This window comes from Somniosus microcephalus, chromosome 5 (assembly GCF_052327205.1).
Source record: "Somniosus microcephalus isolate GS21.2 chromosome 5, FLI_Smic_1.0, whole genome shotgun sequence".
Classification (NCBI taxonomy): domain Eukaryota; kingdom Metazoa; phylum Chordata; class Chondrichthyes; order Squaliformes; family Somniosidae; genus Somniosus; species Somniosus microcephalus.
This window is the reverse complement of record NC_140991.1, coordinates 17,354,685-17,378,388: the sequence shown is the minus strand read 5'-3', so window position 1 is coordinate 17,378,388 and position 23,704 is coordinate 17,354,685. Positions and strand designations below refer to the sequence as shown.

At 50.6% G+C, this 23,704-nt stretch overlaps 1 protein-coding gene across 1 annotated transcript in view; it reads right to left on the bottom strand.

The window, feature by feature from the left end:
- gars1 (glycyl-tRNA synthetase 1) overlaps positions 1-23,470 on the bottom strand; it is a 54,317-nt gene extending 30,847 nt beyond the window's left edge. Inside the window, exons 1-8 of the mRNA XM_085987384.1 lie at positions 23,208-23,470; positions 12,980-13,081; positions 10,641-10,743; positions 8,449-8,590; positions 7,287-7,375; positions 6,678-6,754; positions 1,356-1,501; positions 985-1,134 (exon numbers count right to left, since the gene is read on the bottom strand). Of these exons, the coding sequence (XP_085843510.1) occupies positions 985-1,134; positions 1,356-1,501; positions 6,678-6,754; positions 7,287-7,375; positions 8,449-8,590; positions 10,641-10,743; positions 12,980-13,081; positions 23,208-23,423 (1,025 nt within the window). The 5' untranslated portion in view covers positions 23,424-23,470. The remainder of the gene's footprint in view (positions 1-984; positions 1,135-1,355; positions 1,502-6,677; positions 6,755-7,286; positions 7,376-8,448; positions 8,591-10,640; positions 10,744-12,979; positions 13,082-23,207) is intronic.
- Between the last annotated feature and the right edge of the window lie 234 nt (positions 23,471-23,704).

Sequence of the window (23,704 nt, the reverse complement as noted above, 5' to 3'; positions counted from 1 at the left end):
GGGATCATTCTGTCTCACTCAGTCCCCAGTGCAGGGGTCGCGCTGTCTTGCTCACCTCCCGGTGCAGGGGTCATTCTGTCTCACTCAGTCCCCAGTGCAGGGGTCGCGCTGTCTCGCTCACTCCCCGGTGCAGGGGTCGTGCTGTCTCACTCACTCCCCAGAGCAGGGGTCATTCTGTCTCACTCACTCCCCAGTGCAGGGGTCATTCTGTCTTGCTCACCTCCCGGTGCAGGGGTCATTCTGTCTCACTCAGTCCCCAGTGCAGGGGTCATTCTGTCTTGCTCACCTCCCGGTGCAGGGGTCATTCTGTCTCACTCAGTCCCCAGTGCAGGGGTCATTCTGTCTTGCTCACCTCCCGGAGCAGGGGTCATTCTGTCTCACTCAGTCCCCAGTGCAGGGGTCGCGCTGTCTCCCTCTCACTCCCCGGTGCAGGGGTCGTGCTGTCTCCCTCTCACTCCCCGGTGCAGGGGTCGTGCTGTCTCGCTCACTCCCCGGTGCAGGGGTCATTCTGTCTCACTCAGTCCCCAGTGCAGGGGTCATTCTGTCTTGCTCACCTCCCGGAGCAGGGGTCATTCTGTCTCACTCAGTCCCCAGTGCAGGGGTCGCGCTGTCTTGCTCACTGCCCGGTGCAGAGGTCGGTCTGGCACACATTTGTGGCCTGGTCCTTTCACTCTGCAAGAAGTCAGGCATGATGAGAAGGCCGCTCGAGAAATAATAAAAAAACAGAAATAAAACTCCCGTCTCTCTGTAAAGTGTTTTAAATGACCAGCAGCTCACTCCTGTGGAAAAACCAGCTTGGGGTGCGGGGCGGGAAAGAGAGACAGTTGCCTTAAATATCCCCAAACTACCTAACAAGCATCTACAGCATTGAGTATTTAACTGGACCTACCGACCACATAACCAATGGAGAATAGCTCGGCCAGAGAGGGAGAGAAAAAAACCCCAGCAAGACAACAATAAACTGTAGACAAAGAGCCCCCTTACCTGACACGGATGAGGCCTGATCGCGGGGAGATCTCATTCCGGAACGAATTCCCTATCTGAGCGGCGGCAAAGGGAAGCTTTCCCTGATTGAACTCCAGCAACCGTTTAAAGTTGAGGAAGATTCCCTGGGCTGTTTCTGGCCGGAGATACCTGCGGGGGGGGGGGGGTGGTGGGGGAGTTAAAATCAGTCTCCGCAAGGCAACTACACCAACTGAGAGTCACTGTGGCAAATGAGGCAGACAGATTAACACAAATACTTTAAACCCCTCCAGTTCCACAAGGTTTGGATGCCAATACATTCAATGCCAGCTGGAGAGACGGCGAGTGAACATACAACCCTTACACTGCGCACAGTGGGTATTATATCTTACCCCGGCATGTTGCCTCCCGGTCCAATGGATGTTTGGAACATCAGATTGAAGGAGATGGGAGCAGACAGATCATTCCCGGTGATTGGGGACTTGACATTGTATTCCACAAACAGATCCGTTAACTCTTGTTGACTGTAATTGTCCATCTAATAATGAAAGCAAAGAAAAATAATTACCGTTACTTTATGATCCCAATTTGGTTGAGGGAGTAATCTTGTCCAGGACACAAAGGGCAGTGGAAATCTGGAAAACTCTCCCCCAAAAGGCATGGGATGCTGGGGGACAATTGGAGCTTTCAAGATTAAGATGGATAGCTTTTGTTGGGTAAGGGCATTAAGGGATATGGAGCAAAGGTGGTGATGGGCCTTCAATAACCACAAAACTAGAAGTTATAGACTTAAACAAGTTGGCTTTTAATCACTAAGATCAGAGCTAACATCTCAACACGCCAACTGGTTCACAGGAATGAGTCATACAGATCCTGGGATCTTTAGGTAAGAGAAGTCAGGGGCGGAGCTAAGAGCCAAGACCTGGAACCTCCCAGGTTAGTCAGGAAAGAGGAAGTGAAACTATACACAGTGGGGGAGGGTAATATACATGAGTGCAAAACGAATACAGGATCAAGACAAACAGATTTCATTACATTCACCCCTTCTATCGATTTAGTCCATCGGGGTGATGTTTCTTAAAAGTTGGTATGTGAGTCTGTCAGGAGGTTTTGCAGTTCTCAGTGATCGGCGCAAAGCCGGTTGGGGTGCCTCTAGGGGAGTGGATTTTGGTTCCTCTGCTGTCCGGGCCTCCGCAGTGTCTTCCAGGTTATCTGCAGTGTCCTCCAGGTTAAAGTTGGGTATTGATACCTCTGGGCGTCCTGTCTCTTTGTAGTGTAGGTCTTCATCGGGTAGTCTCCCATCGTTCTCTCCGCTCCCCGAGGGAGCGAGGTCTTTTATGGAAACAGTGTCCTCTCGCCCGTCAGAGTACTCGATATAGGCGTACTGAGGGTTTGCATGGAGGAGCTGTACCTTTTCCACAAGGGGGTCCGTTTTATGGCCTCTCACGTGCTTCCGCAATAGTACTGTCCCCGGAGACGTCAGCCACGCGGGTAGAGATATGCCCGAGGTGGATTTCCGGGGGAAAACGAACATCTTTTCGTGACGGGTAGCGTTAGTGGCAGTACATAACAGACACCTTATGGAGTGGAGCACTTCTGGGAGGACTTCCTGCCAGCGGGAGGTCGGAAGGCCTTTTGACTTTAAGGCTAACGTGACAGCCTTCCAAACAGTAGCATTCTCCCTTTCCACTTGCCCATTACCCCGGGGGTTGTAGCTAGTGGTTCTGCTAGTGGCTATCCCCTTCGAGAGCAAGAACTGGCGCAGCTCGTCACTCATGAATGACGTCCCCCTATCGCTGTGTATGTAGTTCGGCATGCCAAACATGCAGAATAGATTACAGAGACACTTGATGACCGTGGCACTGGTCATGTCTGGGCAGGGAATGGCGAAGCGGGAATATTCATCAATGATATTGAGGAAGTATATGTTACGGTCGGCAGAGGGAAGGGGTCCCTTGAAGTCCAGACTTAGGCGCTCGAATGGCCGTGTGGCTTTGATAAGGTGTGCACGGTCAGGCCTGTAGAAACGAGGCTTGCATTCCGCACAGATGCGGCAGGCTCTGGTCATTGCCCTGACCTCCTCGATGGAGTGGGGCAGATTGCGGGACTTTATAAAATGGTATAGTCGGGTGACCCCGGGTGACAGAGGTCGTTGTGGAGACCCTGTAATTTGTCCGTATGAATGCTGGCACACATTCCCCGCGATAGGGCATCTGGGGGTTCATTAAGGGCTCCCGGCCTGTACATAATATCATAGTCGAACGTGGATAGTTCGATCCTCCACCTGAATATTTTGTCATTCTTGATTTTCCCCCTTTGTTCGTTATTAAGCATGAAAGCCACCGACCGCTGGTCGGTGAGCAGGGTGAAACGTTTGCCGGCTAGGTAGTGTCTCCAGTGCCGCACTGCCTCCACTGTAGCCTGTGCCTCCTTCTCGACAGAAGAGTGCCTGATTTCAGGTCCCTGAAGGGTTCGGGAGAAGAAGGCCACAGGTCTCCCAGCCTGATTGAGGGTCGCAGCTAAGGCAAAGTCTGACGCATCGCTTTCGACTTGAAAGGGAATGCATTCGTCCACTGCACACACTGCAGCCCTTTCAATGTCCTGTTTAATACTGGTGAAAGCCTCCCGAGCTTCAGCTGATAGTGGGAAGGACGTCGATTTAATGAGGGGTCGGGCCTTATCAGAGTAATTGGGCACCCATTGGGCATAATACGAAAAAAATCCCAGGCACCTTTTTAAAGCTTTGGGATTGTGTGGCGGGGCAGTTCCTTTAGGGGGCGTAATCGGTCAGGGTCCGGTCCAATTACCCCATCTTCCACCACACAGCTGAGGATACAGAGACGGGTTGTGTTGAAGACACATTTGTCTTCGTTGTAGGTTAGATTCAGCTTTAGGGCAGTTTTTAAAAATCTCGCAAGATTTAGATCGTGGTCTTGCTGGTTGTGCCCGCAGATAGTGACATTGTCCAGATAGGGGTAGGTAGCTTGTAGTTTATTCTCGTCAACCATGTGGTCCATCTCACGTTGGAAGACCGAGACCCCATTTGTTACCCCGAAGGGCAATCTGAGAAAATGGTAGAGGCGCCCATTCGCCTCGAAGACGGTGTATGGGCGGTCCTCCGTTCTAATGGGGAGCTGGTGATACACGGATTTGAGGTCGATAGTCGAGAAGACTCGGTATTGCGCAATCTGGTTGACCATTTCTGATATGCGGGGTAAAGGGTAGGTGTCCAGCTGGGTATAAATATTAACAGTCTGGCTGTAGTCAATTACCATCCGTTTCTTTTCGCTATTTTTAACTATGGCTACTTGGGCACGCCACGGGCTGGTACTGCATTCAATAATGCCTTCCCGCAGGAGTCTGTCCACTTCCGCCTTGATAAAGTGTCTGTCTTCCAGACTGTACCGTCTACTTTTGGTCGTTATGGGCCTACAGTTCGGAGCGAGATTAGCGAATAAAGAGGGCGGGCTGATTTTTAAGGTTGATAGGCCACAGACTGTGAGTGGCGGCTGGGACCCGCCATATGCTAGCGTGACACTTTCGTGGTGGCACTGGAAGTCCAGGCCCAAGATTACATTAACAGAGAGTTCTGGCATCACGAGGAGTTTAAAATCCTTGTAGTCCGTGCCTTTTACAGTCAGTGTTACCACACAGTAGCGCAAAATGTCCGAAGTGTGGGGCTTAGCAGCCATAGCAATTCTGCTCCGTGTAGGGGTTACCGTTAATGAGTGTCGCCGTACCAGGCTAGGGTGGATAAAACTCTCGGTACTCCCACAGTCAATTAAACATTTCGTTAAATTCCCGTTTACCTGTATGTCCATCATGGATTTTGTCAACGGGTGTGGCCTGGATTGATCCACCGTGATCGAAGCCACTGTTGGGCCCTGGGCGGCCGTTGAGTCGGGAAAAGATGGCGGATCCCAAGATGGCGGCCCGCACGAGGCAGTGACGGAGTTGGAAATCGGATTCCCCCTGCAGACTTTGCTAAAATGCCCCTTTTTCTTACATTTGAAGCATGTAGCGTCCTTCGCTGGGCATCGTTGTCTGGGGTGCTTGGCCTGGCCGCAGAAGTAGCATTTCGGGCCTCGAGACATTGCCGCTGTAGTAGGACTCCTGGGTGAACTTCTGTGTGGGGACTCCGGCGGCGTAGAGCTGGTCTGAGACCTGGATGGGGGAGATGGCTGATTCCAAGATGGCGGCCCCCTCGGCGCGCACGAGGCGGTGAGGGCCGCATGGCCGGAAGAATAAGAGTCAGAGTTTTTCTGGGCCACGTCCAGCGATCGCGCAGTGGCCACTGACTTTTTTAAGTCCAGGACCTCCTTCTCCAGCAGTCTCTGCCGGATATAATTTGATTTGAGGCCCGTGATGAAGGAATCGCGGACCAATTCGTCAGAGTACGCGTTGGCCGTCACGGCCTTGCAGTTACAGTCCCGGGCCAGGTCCTTTAGGCCCTGTAAGAAATCGTCCATTGATTCCTCTGGTCGCTGCCTGCGTGTAGCCAGCAGATGTCTGGCGTACACTTTGTTTACCGGCCTCTGGTATTGGGCCTTCAGGATAGTGATGGCCTCCGTGTAAGAGGTGGCGTTCCGGATGAACGAATAAATCCGATGACTTACGCGAGTAGTCAGTAGACTCAGTTTATCTACCTCGCTAGCGGATGAGGCCCCCGCGAAGAGTTCGAAGCATTTGAGCCAGTGTCCAAATTGATTTGACGCTTCAGCAGAATGTGGATCCAAGTCCAGACGCTCTGGTTTTAGGAGTCGATCCATCCTAGTATTCTTTAGTGATTAAAATTGATGGGCCTTCAATAACCACAAAACTAGAAGTTATAGACTTAAACAAGTTGGCTTTTAATCACTAAGATCAGAGCTAACATCTCAACACGCCGACTGATTCACAGGAATGAGTCATACAGATCCTGGGATCTTTATGTAAGAGAAGTCAGGGGCGGAGCCAAGAGCCAAGACCTGGAACCTCCCAGGTTAGTCGGGAAAGAGGAAGTGAAACTATACACAGTGGGGGAGGGTAATATACATGAGTGCAAAACGAATACAGGATCAAGACAAACAGATTTCATTACAGGTGGGTAAATGGAGTCGAGGTAGAGATCGGCCATGATCTAATTGAATGGCGGAGCAGGCTCAAGGGGCTGAATGGTCTCCTCCTGCTCCTATGACACTGGAAGAACTCCCTGCTTTTCGTTGGACAATGCCCTGGGATCTAGGGATATGGGGAGAAAGCAGGGACAGGGTACTGAATTTGGATGATCAGCCATGATCGCATTAAATGGCGGAGCAGGCTCGAGGGGCCGAATGGCCTACTCCTGCTCCTATCTTCTATGTTTCTATCTTCAGTGCCCTGATAAACCAACAGAACAGGGTGAGCAGCGCCCCAGTGGAAGTCAACCCCCTCAAGGCAGGAACACAAGGAGAAGAGGAAAAAAAAGGCAGGGTGGGAGAAACCTGTGGAAATGTGTGACTATGTCCCAACAATGGGTCTTTAAACCCAAACGGGGCTGCGTTCATCTGGATGGTCAACAAGATAGTGGACATGTGGCACTCAACGCATCTTGAGTGAGATGGTACGGGTTAACATGATGGACAAACGGGAATGGACACCACGCAATGAACAGTGCAGGGGCAAAATAACGGGGTGAAAGGGGAGCGCAAGAAACAGATTTGAGCGATTAAGGCAAGCAAAGCAGTTCCTTTTACCTGAGTGATGACGTTTTCCATCTCGGCTTTCTTCTCCGCTGAGCATTTCTTATCGGACATCAGTTTCTGCAAATGAGCTACAACAGTGGAAGATGATTAAGGATCGCCAGCCTTGCGCAGCCAACACATCTTATTGGCAGCTTAGCTTTTATACAGAAACACCGGGCCGACTAACCACATCTGATAGAAATCAACCACCAACATGTCTTCTTCACTCGTTCATAGTTGCGTTTAACACTACGTTTCACTTCGAGCGTGCGTGCGCGCTGGGCATCAAGGTACCGGCACAGAGTGTGATGGCAGTTTATATTGGTCTTCAGGGGAGATATGGGGCAAGGGGGAAAAAGCATAGGACAGCAAGTTCGGTTTTGAACAGCTCTTGCAAGAGCCAGCACAGACAGGATGGACCCAATGGCCTCCTTCTGTTCTGTGATATCCGGAGCCAGAATTCACTGAGGCAGCGAGAGTGCCAGCAACAATTTGTTGCCGCATCGCCCATCACCAGAGCCCACCAAGGCTTCTTTAAAGCACCGGCAAGATGGGTCACCGTGCGTTCAACCAGCGCCGTCACACCTCAACTCAGCCCTCACCCGAGATGGACACCATTACCTTTCAACAGATGGTCAGCACGGAAACACTCCCCGTTCTTCAGGTCCTTCACCATGTAGTCGGCAAACTTGTCCACGTGTCCAGATGTTCTGCAATTCGAATCATCAAAGCTCAGACGATAGAATGTTAGCGAGAGCATTTCCTTTTTTAAAAAAAACTACGAGCCCTCCGAGCCTGCAAAACCGCTTCTCTCAAAAGTGATGGGTTAAAGGCAATTCGATCAACGCCCAGAATAATAATTTTTTTTTAAAACCAAGTCAGCAATGCCTCACATTCGCTATCTGGGTGACCCGGATGTAAACTGCTTGCGCGCGGATAGGTAGAGCGAGGTCACCGCTGACTCCGTGCAATACTATAGACCACCGACACACACAAGTAAATACATTGCCCCAGAACGCCCTCGCCTTCATTTGTAATTTTTTTTAAATCACTTCCCAATAAAGTTTCACGAGATCGCCGGTCTCCACCCTCGTCAACCCGTTTCCGAGCCGGACACTGAAAAGGTGGCACACGACCGCCCGTCCTTGGTTTCCAGCACACCCTACTGCGCAATGGAGTCAATGAGCAGCCCCTGGTCCTGGGAACACAAGGCTGGCATGACAGCTCACCACCTTGTGGTTAAGATTTTTTTTTAACTCTACACGGCAAGATGTTATCAAGATGTTGCACCTCCTCTGGACCAATCTTTCCTTTCTTTACTTGTTCAACTACCACCCCCTTTTGCCTTGCACCATCATCACTTTAGTTATTTAATCACTCCAGCCCTCCACCGTATCACACACCTTCCCTTTTGTTCTTTTTCTGCCTCCCCCGTTTCCCCCTAGATTTATACCTGCTTAAAAACTGTTTAATCTCAAACATCTTCCACATCTGATGAAAGCTCATCGATCTGAAACGTTAACTCTGTGTCTCCCTCTCTCTCCACAGATGCCGCCTGGCCTGCTGAGCGGTTTCCTGCAGTTCCTGTTTTTATTTCGGATTTCCAGCATCCGCAATCTTTCGCTTTTGTTCTCCCGGTGCCGTTGTTCTGTCGACGAACCTGCATCGCTGTGCTCGCCACCCCAGATCCCTCCCCGCACACAATGAACGTCGTCCCCCACCCCCACCTCCCTAGCCCCCCACTCCGGGCGCGAGCCGCGGCACCTGGAGTTCGGACACTTGCCTGAGGACGGGTTCGGGAGTCAGCATCGTGCAGTCAATCTCCAGGATCTGCTCCTCCTGGATGAAGTGCTGCCGCCAGATCTGGAGGGTGTTGTTCTTCAGAGCGCAGCCGACAGGACCAAAGTCGTACAGGCCACTCACACCTGAGCAAGATACAATTAGACCCCATTTACCTTACACACTCGGGGCAAATTCCTCCCCCAACCCACACCACGTTATCTCCCTTACTCTCTATAGCTGGGGAATAGTTCCACGGACTCTCTTAGGACTTGAGGGCTTGATGGGGTAGATGCCGAGAGGCTGTTTCCCCTGGCTGGGGAGTCTAGAACCAGGGGTCACAGTCTCAGGATAAGAGGTCGGCCATTCAGGACTGAGCCGAGGAGAAATTTCTTCACTCAGAGGGCGGTGAATCTTTGGAATTCTCTACCCCAGAGGGCAGTGGATGCTCAGTCGTTGAGTATATTCAAGATAGAGATCAATAGATTTTTAGGCGCTAAGGGATATGGGGAGAGTGTGGGAAGGTGGGGTTGAGGTCGAAGATCAGCCTCTGAGGATTTGATTTCCGTTTTTTTTTTAAATCTAGAAATTAAAAGCTGGTATCAGTAAACGTGACGGTGAAGGGCAATAAATGGCGGTCGTGCCAGCGACATCCACATCCCAACAATCCAGAGTTTGAAAGTTCAAATCCCACCGTGGCAAGTAGAAACTGGAATTCAATCAATCCGATAAAACTATGGATCGGGATCATGAAAGCTGCCGGATTGTTGACAAAACCCAACCGTTTCACTGATGTCCCTCGGGGAAGGGAACTCCTTAAACAGACTCTATTATACCCAGGCCAGCTCAGGATGGGCAATACATCCTGCCCACACCCCAGAAACAGGGCAAGAACAAACTCCAGTGGACTTTGTGACTTGCAGCATAAAAGGAGAACGGTGCTCAGGTGAATTGTTGCTTCACTTTCACAAGTGTCCCTGAGAAACTCCTCCCCTCATTTTCCCCTCCCCTGGCCCCAGGGCGCCTTAGACTCTGATCAGCTGAGGCAGCGTGGATCAAACAGGGACCCTTCCTGGTCTCTGTGACTCAGTACATTGACTACTGAGCTTCCAGGGCTAATATGTGGGACTCCCACTGGGATTTTAAAAAATCCATGAAAGCTGCTGGACTGATGTAGAAACTCAACTGGTTCACTGATGTCCGTCAGGGAAGGGAATCTGTCACACCTACCTGGTCTGGCCTACGCGTGACTCCAGTCTCACACCACATGGTTGACTCCGAATGTCCTTAAGCCAATGAGGAAAAGGAAGCTGCTGCCTCGCCAGCATCATCCACACTCTAACTGGTCCTGGGTGAACAGTCAGCCCTGGTGTCCCATCAAGGACCTTGGCCTATTTACATTAGAGCAGCGTAGACTTCGAGGTGACCTGATACCGCTCTATAAAATACCTGTAGGGTTGAATAGTGCCCCTATTGATAGGTGATTCCAGTTTGACAGATTGAGGATGACCAGGGGACACGAGTTTAAACAGTGTAAGAGTAGGAATAGACTGGATGTTGGGCGGTTCTTCTTTTCCCAGAGAGTAGTGAGTCTCTGGAATACAATGCCGGCTGGTGTGGTGGGTGCGGAATCTCTGCATCGTCTTCCAGAGGGAGCTGGACCGGTTCTTGACTGGGGCAGAGATGGCATCATATAGAAGGTAAGTGTCTTCATAGATAACACTCAGTGACGTAAGAAAACTACGAGGCACTTGGTCTGAGTATTAAACAAGGCTTTAATCAACTGTTTCACAACATGGAGATCTAGTTGTCCTTCACTGGTTCCTGTTTACAAAATGTCCTGAGCAAGCTGGGCCCGTGCCCGAGTATTTATACTCCCCCTGGACAGCGCCACCAGCAGGCCGCCCAGTATTATTTCATAAGTCATTTCTACATGAATGGCAAGATCGCCTGGACTGGTTTCCATCACCTGAGGAATTTAACAGGGTAATTTTACCCTTATGTTTTGACTTTCCCAGGAGATTACATGGCTGCGGGGATGGGGCGGGAGGAGAGGGGAGTGCCCAGTCATGAGGCTCCGGCCACCAGAGTCTGGGGCAGGCTTGATGGAGAAGCTGGCTTTTCCCTGACCATCAATTTTGTATTTTCGTATGAATGCTCACTTGCCCAAACAACCCCAGAGATCGGGCCTCCTACCTCCATATATGGCAAAAGCCTGGTCGTAGAAGAACCTCCGCTTTAGTGTGTCCTCCATTTTTGTTCGGTCGACTACGTCATCCTTCGGCTGCAGAGCCAGCTCCTGTGGGGAAAAGGACAGATGGGGAAGAGGTTCATATGTGACTGTAATAAGAGCAAGTCAATGAGGCTTGCAGTGCGCTTCTCTTTGAATCAGAGGATACAACACACGGCAAACATATGTATAGGGCTCCAAACCAACACCACACTAGTGTCGGCACAAGTGAACTATACGACAGGGCAATGAGAGTGCACACCCAGTGATTCGCATACACCACAGGGCAGTGAGAGTGTACACCCAGTGATTCTCACACCACAGAGCAGTGAGAGTGTACACCCAGTGATTCTCATACACCACAGGGCAGTGAGAGTGTACACCCAGTGATTCTCATACACCACAGGGCAGTGAGAGTGTACACCCAGTGATTCTCATACACCACAGGGCAGTGAGAGTGCACACCCAGTGATTCTCATACACCACAGGGCAGTGAGAGTGCACACCCAGTGATTGTCACACACCACAGGGCAGTGAGAGTGTACACCCAGTGATTCTCATACACCACAGGGCAGTGAGAGTGTACACCCAGTGATTCTCATACACCACAGGGCAGTGAGAGTGTACACCCAGTGATTCTCATACACCACAGGGCAGTGAGAGTGTACACCCAGTGATTCTCATACACCACAGGGCAGTGAGAGTGTACACCCAGTGATTCTCATACACCACAGGGCAGTGAGAGTGTACACCCAGTGATTCTCATACACCACAGAGCAGTGAGAGTGTACACCCAGTGATTCTCATACACCACAGGGCAGTGAGAGTGTACACCCAGTGATTCTCATACACCACAGGGCAGTGAGAGTGTACACCCAGTGATTCTCATACACCACAGGGCAGTGAGAGTGTACACCCTGTGATTCTCATACACCATAGGGCAGTGAGAGTGTACACCCAGTGATTCTCATACACCACAGGGCAGTGAGAGTGTACACCCTGTGATTCTCATACACCATAGGGCACTGTTACGTCCAATGTTCCCCGTAATATTTTTTTGGGTGTGCGGCCCCTTTAACGGGCTGCGCGGCCCATTCAGATGTCCGTGCATGTGCTGTTTTTCCATTGTAAAGCCGCTGAGCTGCCTGCGCGGGACCGCCAGACCACTCTGCAGTCACGCAGCTTAACGGGAACATTGGTCACGTGACGCATTTGATTCGTGGTCACGTGACAACAACGTGCCTTTCACATAGGGAAATGTCCCAAGTCGCTAAACAGAAGCGTATAATTAGGCAAAATTTGACACCGAACGAAAGATGATGATATTAGGATGGGTGACTAAAAGCTTGGTCAACAACACAGGATTTAAGGAGCTCCTTAAAAGAGAAGAGATGGAGAGGTTTAGGGAGGGAATTCCAGAGCTCAGGGCCTAGGCAGCTGAAGGCACGGCCGCCAATGGTTCGGCGAAGCAAGTGAGGGATACACAAGGGGCCAGAGTTGGAGTAACGTAGGCTTGTAGTGCTGGAGGAAGAGATAGGAAGGGGCGAGGCCATGGAGGGGTTTGAAAACAAGGATGAGAATTTTTCAATTTGAGGCGTTGGTGGACCGGGAGCTAATGTAGGTCAGCGAGCACAGGGCTGATGTGATGGGTGAATGAGATTTGGGGCGAGTTGAGATACGGGCAGCAGAGTTTTGGATGAGCTCAAGTTTACGGAAGGGGGGGGGGGGGGAAGATGGGAGGCCGGCCAGGAGAGGATTAGAATGGTCAAGAATGGAGGTAACACAAGCATGGAGGAGGGTTTCAGCAGCAGATGAGGTGGGGTGGAGTCGGGCAATGTTACGGAGGTGGAAGTAGGCGATCTTGGTGATGGAGCGGATGTGTGGTCGGAAGCTCAGTTCAGGGTCAAATAGGACGCCGAGGTTGCAAACAGTCTAGTTCAGCCTGAGACAGTGGCGGCGAGGGAACAGAGTGGATGGCGGGGACCGAAAACAATGGCTTCGCTCTTCCCAATGTTTAATCGGAGGAATCCGCAGCTCATCCAAGGCTTGATGTCAGAGAAGGAGTGTGACACATCAGAGGCAATGAAGGGGGTCGAGGCGGGGTGGCGAGGTAGAGCTGGATGTTGTCAGCGTGCATGTGGAACCTGACCTCTTGTCTTTGGACGATGTCGCCAAGGGGCAGCGTATAAAAGAGGGGGCCCAAGGACGGAACGGTGCAGGGCATACTCTGACTGTGGCTGGATAGCCAAGAGTGGAAGCAGTGTCACATTTAATTCGGGGCTCACAGCAAGATTGCAGCTCATACCTTAGCCTCCAGGAATCTTTTACGAGCTTTAAGCTCTGCCACGGCTTTATCGACATCCACCTGCAGAGAATTCTCCGTTTTCAGCTTCCGAACAAGTTCTCCCTGGAAAGGAAATATAGAAGAACTGTATTAAGACATTATCTGAGCTGTGTAGACCCACAGCTGGGGGCTGCAGGCTTCTCCATCAACAGGGCTCCCACCCAATTATTATAGAAATAACCTCACTTTACACAGACTTGAACCAACAACCGTCTGACTCAGATGTGAGAGTGCTACCCACTGGTCCACGGCTGACATCAGTCTGAAGGGCATCAGGGAACGAGTTGGGATTTAACAATAATCCAACAGTTTTCCTGGACGTATTATTGTTTTCCTGGACCTATTTTTATTTTCCTGGTGCCAGCCCAGGGATTAGCAGATTTATTGAAGTCAGTTTCTTGCCGGTGGTGGGATTTGATATTCACAAACTCCTAGCCCGATGCGATTTCACTTGCCATCGATGCCAAGACGTTGTCATGTAAACCCAAGGTCATAGGCCTGACCCAACGCTGGGGTGAAACTACCCTAAAGATTCACTTCTGCTTCGCACTGGAGTCAGGTACTGCGGATATAGTGCAAAGGCAGCAGCTACAGGGGGCTTTCCCTGCAATGTTACCCCTTTCATTATCAGAGCTGATGGTCTGATTGGGTTTCAGCATGAATCAGGACGGAACCGTGAATGCCCATTCCAGTACACCCTTGGAAACTGCAGTGGCAGTAACTAGCTAGGGCCCATGCGGGTTCCCATAGCAACACCTTTAATTTGGAGGAAGTGAGTGGAGTCAAAGGAGAAGTTGTTCAATGCGAGAACAAGTTCAGCCACATTTTCACATTGAACAACTTCTCCTCTAACTCCACTTACTCCCTCCAAATTAAAGGTGTTGCTATGGGAACCCGCATGGGTCCTAGCTATGCCTGCCTGTTCATGGGATATGTGGAACATTCTTTGTTCCAGTCCTACTCAGGTCCCCTCCCTCACCTCTTTTTCCGGTACATCGATGACTGTATTGGTGCCGTTTCCTGCTCTCGCCCTGAACTAGATAAGTTCATTCACTTTACTTCCAATTTCCACCCTTCCCTCACCTTCACATGGTCCATCTCCGACTCTTCCCTTCCTTGACTTCTCCGTCTCAATTTCTGGCGATCGGCTTTCGACAAACATCCACTACAAGCCCACCGACTCACACAGCTACCTGGACTACACTTTTTCCCACCCCGCTTCCTGTAAGGACTCTATTCCATTCTCCCAGTTTCTCCGTCTCCGCTGCGTCTGCTCTGACGATGCCACCTTCCATACCAGTGCTTCCGACATGTCTTCCTTTTTCCTCAACCGAGGATTCCCCTCTACTGTGGTTGACACTGCCCTTGACCGTGTCCGCTCTATTTCCCGCACTTCTGCTCTCACCCCTTCCCCTCCCTCCCAGAACCACGATAGGGTTCCCCTTGTCCTCACCTTTCACCCCACCAGCCTCCACCATTCAACGGATCATCCTCCGCCATTTCCGCCACCTCCAACGTGATCCCACCACCAAACACATCTTCCCCTCACCTCCCCTTTCAGCATTCCGAAGGGACCGCTCCCTCCGCAACACCCTGGTCCACTCCTCAATCACCCCCAACAGCCCTTCTCCTTCACCTGGCACCTTCCCGTGCAAGCGCAGGAGATGCAACACATGCCCTTTTACCTCCTCCCTTCCCACTGTCCAGGGCCCCAAACACCCCTTCCAGGTGAAACAGCGATTTACTTGTACTTCTTGCAATTTAATATACTGTATTTGCTGCTCACGATGCGGTCTCCTCTACATTGGGGAGACCAAACGCAGATGGGGCGACCGCTTTGCGGAACACCTCCGTTCAGTCTGTAAGGGTGACCCTGAGCTTCCGGTCGCCTGTCATTTTAATTCACCGCTTCACTCCCGCTCTGATCTCACTGTCCTCGGGCTATTGCATTGTTCCAATGAAGCTCAACGTAAGCTCGAGGAACAGCACCTCATCTTCCGATTGGGCACTTTACAGCCTTCTGGACTCAATATCGAGTTGAACAATTTCAGATAATAACCCCTACCCCCATTTTTCATGCTGTATGATTTTTGCCACTCCCATTTGCAACATTTTATCTTTCCTGCCTCTTACAAAAGTACAGGATATTCTTTCTACTCCTTCCTCCCCTCCTAACCCCGCCCCCCCCCCCCACTGTCTCTGCACCTGCTTAATATCTGTTGCATTTCCAGGTTTTTCCAGTTCTGATGAAGGGTCCCAGACCTGAAACGTTAACTCTGTTTCTCTCTCCACGGATGCTGCCTGGCCTGCTGAGTATTTCCAGCATTTTCTGTTGTTATTTCAGATTTCCAGCATCCGCAGTATTTTGCTATTATATTGTAAGATACTATGATGGTTACATGAATGTATAGTATGACAGTGTAGAATCACAGAATGGTTACAACACAGAAGGAGGCCACTCAGCCCGTCGAGCCTGTGCCGGCTCTCTGCAAGAGCACTTCAGCTAGTCCCACTCCCCTGCTCTTTCCCCGTAGCCCTGCAAATGTTTTTCCTTCAGGTACTTATCCAACTCCCTTTTGAAAGCCACGACTGAATCTGCCTCCCCCACCCTATCAGGCAGTGCATTCCAGATCATAACCACTCGCTGCGTAAAAAAGTTTTTCCTCACGTTGCCTTTGGTTCTTCTGCCAAGTACCTTAAATCTGTGTCCTCTGGTTCGTGACCCTTCTGCCAATGGGAACAGTTTTTCTCTCTACTCTGTCTAGACCCCTCGTGATTTCGAACACCTCTATCAAATCTCCTCTCAACCTTCTCTGCTCTGAAGTCCCGTGTATTGGGAAATCATTTGGCTCAATGTGATTTTTCCTATAGACCAGAAATATCCCAAGACAAGGTCCACAAGCCCCTCCTATCCAAAGGTAATTAATTGTGCTAAGTTCTGAGCATTGAACTGCATCTGCCACCTACCTGCCCAATCTGCCAACCTAAGGCTTCCTGCAATCTCCCTCGCAGTTGCAACCTTAAGTTAGTATCGTCAGCAAACCTCAATATCATTCCTTGCCTTCATGTCCAAATCATTTATATGAATAGGAAACATAAAACAAGGTCCCAGCACAGATTCCTAGGGCACACCACTACCCATATCACACCATAGGACCAGGAGTAGGCCATTCAGCCCCTCAAACCTGTCCCGCCATTCAATCAGATCATTACTGATCTGTACTTCAATTCCTTTTACCCGCCCTCGATACCCTTACCCACCAATCCAAAAAACATCCACACACCCCAATTTTTTGCTTTGCGCCCCAGTCATTCGCCTCTCCACACGGCTACAATGCCACGTTTACTTAATTTTTGTAACAAGTCTCTTGTATGGCACTTCATCAAATGCTTCACTAAGTAACTCATTAGTATAACAACAGAAAATGCTGGAAAAACTCAGCAGGCCAGGCAACATCCGTGGAGAGAAAATAGAGTCAACGTTTCGGGTCAAAACCCTTTGTCAAGACTGAAAAAGCACAGGAAATGAAATAGATTAAAAGGCCAGGCTGGGAGAGAACAAGAGAGAAGTGAAGAGACATTAAGAGGTATTCAAAACGAGACGAGATGGTGATAGGACTAGTGGAGACAAAAGACGGTTCTAGATTAGGTGTGAAATGCGCTGGCAGAATGGGAGACAGCTGCCATGTGGGAGAGAGAAAAGGGGGGGGGGTGAAAGGGCCAAAACAAAGGTGTGGATAAAAAATAAGTAAAAATGTAATAGGGGCCGAGGTTATGATGTGAAATTGTTGAACTCGATATGGAGTCCGGAAGACTGTAAAGTGCCTAATTGGAAGATGAGGTGCTGTTCCTCCAGCTCATTAGTATTGCAGGCTGCTTTCAGATTCTATCTGTCAGCCATGGCTTAGTGGGTAGCACTCTCGCCTGCGAGTCAGAAGGTTCAAAGTCCCATTCTAGCAACTTGAGCACGCAATCTAGGCCGACACTCTGTGCAGAACCGATGCCAAGCTGCACTGCCGGATGTGCTGTCTTTCAGATGAAGTGATAAACCCTGTCTGCCCTCTTAGGTCGGAGAAGATCCCATTTCAAAGACGAGCAGGGGAGTTCTCCCCGGTATCCTGGCCAATATTTATCCCTCAGTATCTGGTCAGTATCACATTGCTGCTACTCAAAATCAAAATCAAATCAAATCAACTTTTATTGTCATTGTTAGTGCACAAGTGCAGTACAACGAAATGTAGGCTTGAGGCTCCCGAGAGTGTACATTTAGATTAAGACATTTAAACATTCCACATACATTTGGCTTGTAGTATATTAACATAAACATAACCATAATAAAGTGCATTGGCAGATGTGCAGGCTTTAGAGTTTATTTGTGGAGTTCAGTAGGATGACAGCCCTGGGAAAGAAGCTGTTCCTAAATCTGGTCGTACGGGTGCGAATGCATCTGTAGCGTCTCCCAGATGGCAGGAGGGCAAACAGACTGTGGCTGGAGTGGGTAGGGTCTTTGATGATGGACCTCCGTAAACAGCGTTTCTGGTATATGTGCTCTATGGTCGGTAGCCGGGTGCCGGTAATGCGTTGGGCAGTTTTGACTACTCGCTGCAGGGCTTTCCGGTCATAGTAGCTACAGCTGCCATACCATACTGTGATACAGTTTGTCAGGATGCTCTCTATTGTGCAGCGGTAAAAGTTAGAGAGGATCAGGGGTGACAGGTTACATCCCTTCAGCCTCCTTAGGAAATATAGGCGCTGCTGGGCCTTCTTCACCAGAGAGGAGGTATTGAGAGACCAGGAGAGGTCTTCCGTGATGTGGACTCCGAGGAACTTAAAGCTGTCCACCCTTTCCACACAGCCCCATGGATGTGGATGGGGGTGTGACTTCCGCCTTTAGACTTCCTGAAGTCCACAATGATTTCTTTGGTTTTCTTGATGTTAAGGGCCAGGTTGTTATCGGCACACCACTTCACGAGATGCTGGACCTCCTCCCTGTAGGCTGACTCATCGTTGTTGGTGATCTGGCCTACTACCGTGGTATCATCCGCAAACTTGATGGTGTTGGAACCATGAACAGCCACACAGTCGTGGGTGAAGAGGGAGTAGAGGAGGGGGCTCAGCACACATCCTTGTGGGGCCCCCGTGTTCAGGGTCGGGGGGGGGTGGGGGGGGGGGGGGAGGGTGGGGGGAGGTGTGGTTACCTAATTTGACAGACTGGGGTCTGTTTGTTAGGAAGTCCAGGGTCCAGTTGCAGAGGGACGTGTTCAGGCCAAGAGTTTGGTGGCCAGCTTGTTGGGGACGATAGTGTTGAATGCTGAGCTGTAGTCTATGAACAGCATTCTGATGTAGGTCTCCTTACCATCTAAGTGATTCAGTGCCGAGTGTAGAGCAGTTGTGATTGCATCCTCCGTTGATCTGTTTGCACGATAGGCAAACTGGTGTTGGTCAAGAGAGGCGGGAACACTGGCTTTGATGTGAGCCAGGACCAGTCTCTCGAAACACTTCATTATGATGGGTGTGAGTGCGACAGGTCGATAGTCGTTCAGGCACGTCACAGCCATTTGTTTTGGCACAGGAATAATGGTAGCGGTCTTGAAGCATGTAGGGACTACTGCCTGGGCCAATGACAGATTGAAGATGGCGGTGAAGACCTCAGCCAGCTGATCAGCACATTCCTTGAGTACCCGTCCAGGGATGCTATCCGGTCCAGCAGCCTTTCGTGTGTTCACTCCGCGTAGAACACCCCTTACGTCGGAGGTCGACAGAGTGAGCACCTGGTCTTCCGGGGGTGGCAAGGCTTTGGTAGCCGGCTCCCTGTTGTCCCTGTTGAAGCGAGCGTAGAAGCTGTTAAGCTCCTCCGGAAGGGAGGCATCGCTAACCGGGGGGCTGGTGTTTTTGCCCTTGTAGTCAGTGATGGACTGGATGCCTTGCCACATGCGCCGGGGGTCCGAGTTGTTGTGGAAATGATCCTCTATCCGCAGTGTCTGTTTCCTTTTGGCAGTCCTGATACCCTTTTTTAGGTTGGTCCTAGCTGCACTGTAAGCCGCCGCGTCGCCAGATTTAAATGCTGCGTCGCGTGCTTTCAACAGTGAGCGGACCTCTCCGTTCATTCAGGGTTTCTGGTTGGGGTATGTCCTGATATTTTTATGGGTCGTGACGACCTCGACGCAGCCGTTAATGTAGAATAGCACTGTGGATGCGTATTCCTCGATGTCATTATGGGCAAACATGCCCCAATCAGTACGTTCGAAGCAATCCTGAAGCTCCGAGACTGCCCCCTCTGGCCATACTTTCACTGATCTCACTGATGTTCTCCCTCTTTTGATGAGCGGTTTGTATGTCGGGGCTAGAAACAGGGAGAGGTGGTCAGACTTCCCAAGGTGGGGGCAGGGAATGGCCTTATAAGCGTCTACAATGCTCGTGTAGACTTGATCCAGAGTGTTCTCCCCTCTTGTGGGGCAGGAAACATTCTGGTGGAATTTCGGTAGTACAGATTTTAGGTTTATGTGATTGAAGTCCCCTGCGACGATAAAAGCTCCGTCTGGGTGCGCAGTTTGTTGTTCGCTGATGGCCCTGTAGAGGTCCTTCAGTGCTAGTTTGGCATTAGTGTGTGGTGGGATGTAGACCGCAGTGATGATAACAGCCGTGAATTCCCGAGGCAGGTAGAAGGGTCTGCACCTTACCATGAGGAATTCCAAATCAGCCGAGCAGGATCTATCAATTATATCAGTGTTAGTGCACCAGGCATTGTTAGTGTAAATGCACAAACCGCCTCCCTTGCTCTTACCCGAGTCTGCAGTTCTGTCGGCGCGGAAGACCGTGCATCCTTCTAGCTGGATGGTGGTGTCAGGGATGCCGTTGTTCAACCAGGTCTCTGTGAAGATCATGGCGCAGCATTCCTTTGTCCTTTTCTGTGAGGAGAGATCAAGTTTGATCTCATCCATTTTGTTTTCTAGTGACCTGACGTTGGCCAGGAAAATACTTGGGAGGGAGGGTTTGTGTGGGGCCCTCTTCAGCCTATTTTGGATTCCGGCCCTCTTACCCCGCTTCTGCTTGCGTTCCCTGCGCGGTCTGCGCCGACTTCCGGCTGGGGAAGGACGCCACGCTAGTCCCGGGGGTCGGGCGATGTCGGGAGGCAGATCGATGTCGCCGAGTGTGAGCCGCACGCAGTCGGCCCCGGTGTCTAGGAGCGTCTGCCGGCTGTACGGTAGGTCAGCCTTTAATTCCCGAATCAGCAGAGTCCAGAAGAGACTCAGAAGGAGGGTGAAAACGCTCAGTCTCGGGAGAGACAAAGCCGCTGCGTCCGTGCGCGCCGCCATTTACACGGTGTCCTAACTCGTGTCCTAACTCGCAGCAAGTCCCGTTCACCCATCGCCCCAGTGCTCGCTGACCTATAACGGCTCCCGGTTAGGCAACGCCGCGATTATAAAATTCTCAACCTTGTTTTCAAATCCCTCCATGGCCTCAGAGTCACCCCTCCCTATCTTTAATCTCCTTCAGCCGCACAACCTCCCCTCCCTCCACCGAGGTATCTGCACTCCTCCAACTCTGGCCTCTTGTGCATCTCTGATTTTAATCACTCAACCATTGGCGGCCGTGCCTTCAGCTCCCAAGGCGCTAAGCTCTGGAACTCCCTCCCTAAACCTCTCCGCCTCGCTACCTCTCTCTCCGCCTTTAAGATGCTCCTTAAAACCTGCCTCTTTGACCAAGCTTCTGTCCTAATATCTCACGTGGCGTGGTGTCAAATTTTGTTTTATAACACTCCTGCAAAGCGCCTTGGGGCGTTTTACTACATTAAAGGCGCTATATAAATGCAAGTTGTTGTTGTTGCTGTTTGTGGGAGCTTGCTGTGCGCAAATTGGCTGTCGGGTTTCTACATTACAACAGTGGCTACACTTCAAAAAGTACTTCATTGGCTGTAAAGCGCTTTGGGATGTCCAAGGCACTGTATAAATGCAAGTCAGTCTTTTTTTTTTACTTTTCTCTGCACCATTCCCTAGTAGTGCTTTGTTAAATCATTCCTGGTCACTGTGCTAACCCAGCAGAGAACTGAAACTGTATTGGGCAGGATTCGGGCAAACGCAACAACAGCGCTAAGTGGAACCAAGGGAAACAACCGCCTGCTCCGAGTCACAGTGCCGATCTGGGCCTGGGTGTCAGGATCAGCCCCGAAATAAACAGACATTTAGCCAGTTATTGTTTCAGCAGGAAATATACAACATGGCACTCAAATGCATTAAAGAAAGACTTTGTATAACTCCTTTCACAACCTCAGGACGTCCCAAAGCGCTTTACCGACATTACAACAGTGACTACACGTCAAAATTATTTCATCAGCTGTAAAGCGCTTTGGGACGTCCAGAGGTGGTGAAAGGCGCTATACAAATTTATCTTTCTCCTGCTATTCTCCTGGTACACTGCTATTTTGGATTCAAAATCTACCCAAGACACTGCAGATGGGGAGGAAGGGAAGAGAAAGAGAGGACACAGAAGGCACATCACTGAAAATGTGAAAGCTGGGAGGGATCGGGTGGGATCACTGAACAGCGTCGTAAAAAAAGTCAGTCATTGGACAGAGTCAGGCTGCAGCCAGCCGTCTGCTGCAGGAGGGAAACGTGGCAGAGGGCGGGATCTGGAAATTTAAACTGCAGCAGGCTGTGTGTGCAGATATTCCACTCAGTGGGGAGTACACACTGCACTGAGAAACACGTGTGGCCACAGATACAGGCCTACATCCACAAGCACACCATCACCCACTCAGAGTTCTGGCAGCTCACTCGCAATAGGGTGGAACAGCGTGCGATTAAAAAAAAAAAAATCAGCTCTTCACTTAAAACATGAGAGAGAAGAGACAATCACTTGATCGGGTTTCGGCGCCGAGGCTTAATTTTTTAAGTTATTGTCTCGATCTTGAACGATCTTAGGAGGCATTTTATTCTTTGAAAATTCTCTCAATGGATTGATTCCAACCAATATCTCAAAATCACAATGTCCCTAATCACTGACACGAAATGTTCTGATGTCAGATTAAGGAGCCTCCTCTTAGCTCATCGCTCGCTCCCATTACACAAGAAAGCAAAATGCATTGTGTCAAAACACATTTTCAAATCACTAATAAACTACCACAAGGTATAGATTTTTTTCTCCAAAACTGATCTACTCGAGTTCCAACATTTCCAAAACAACACATTATATCAATAGGACTATAAGCATGCAACAGACATTTTTATATTAAGAGATATATATTAGGGGAAGTTACGATGGATAAGGGTTCACACACTGCAAGAAGTACAATATTACGCAAAGCATTCAGTAAGGAAAATTATATATGATTATATAATGCTGACTGTCAGCCATGGCTCAGTGGGTAGCACTCTCGCCTGAGTCAGAAGGTTGTGCGTTCAAGTCCCACTCCAAAGACATGAGCACAAAAATCCGGGCCGATACTCCAGTGCAGTGCTGAGGGAGTGCGGCACTGTCGGAGGCGCCGTCTTTCGGATGAGACGTTAAACCGAGGCTCCGTCTGCTCTCTCAGGTGGACATAAAAGGTCCCACGGCCACTATTTCAAAGAAGAGCAGGGGAGTTCTCCCCGGTGTCCTGGCCAACATTTATCCCTCAATCAACATAACAAAAACAGATTATCCGGTCATTATCACATCGCTGTTTGTGGGAGCTTGCTGTGCGCAAATTGGCCGCCGCGTTGCCCACATTACAACAGCGACTCCACTTCAAAAATACTTAATTGACTGTAAAGCGCTTTGAGACATCCTGAGGTTGTGAAAGGAGCTGCAGAAATGCAAGTTCCTTCCTTTAATATTTTCTTTAAATCAAAGGAAAGCACTTGCTCCAAGATGGGAGGGAGAGTCTGATCAATGATTCATTCAAATGGAAAATGATAATTACATAAATATGATGAATGCAAGGACTGTCCGTGTATTAAGGGTTCAGCAATTCAGAATTAAATGAGTGATAGATTATGTATAAATTACTAAATAAAATATTAAGTGATATATAGTGTATGAAATTATAATAAATGAGTTTTAGTATCAGACTCAGTAATTAACATGAGTAAATGAGCAGACAGGCTGACCCATGGGCCAGTGGGTTGATCACTGGGCTCCTCCGGCTGGGGAGCTCCACTGTGGCCCAGTCCAGACCCTGCGGCCCTGCCCCATCCTCGGCCTCTCCTACCTGCTCTCGCACCGCCTGCCTCAGCGGCGCCAGGATCTGCTCCTCACTGCTGGCGTCTCCCTCCATCTTGGCGGCCAGGCGCTGCCACAGCGACGGCGGCTTCTCCTTCCTCCTCCTCTGCTGCTGCTGCTGGCGGAGGGCCGGGGCGGAGAGCGACACGGAGCGGCTCCACACCCTGGGCAGGAGTGAGCGCAGGGCGGCGAGGCTCAGGACCATGAGCCGGGAGAGCAGAGAGGGGGTGAAAGAGAGAGAAAGGGACGGCAGAGGGAGGCGGGGCTTGTGGTGGGGGCGGGGCACAGGGCCGCGAGCCGGCAGAGGGAGGCGGGGCTTGTGGTGGGGGCGGGGCCCGGGGCCGCGAGCCGGGGGAGGGGGCGGGGCTCAGGGCCGGGAGCCGGCAGGGGAGCGGGGCTTGTGGTGGGGGCGGGGCTCAGTGGTGGGGGCGGGTCTAGGGGAGGGGGCGGGGCTCAGGGCCGCGAGCCGACAGGGGGGAGGGGCTT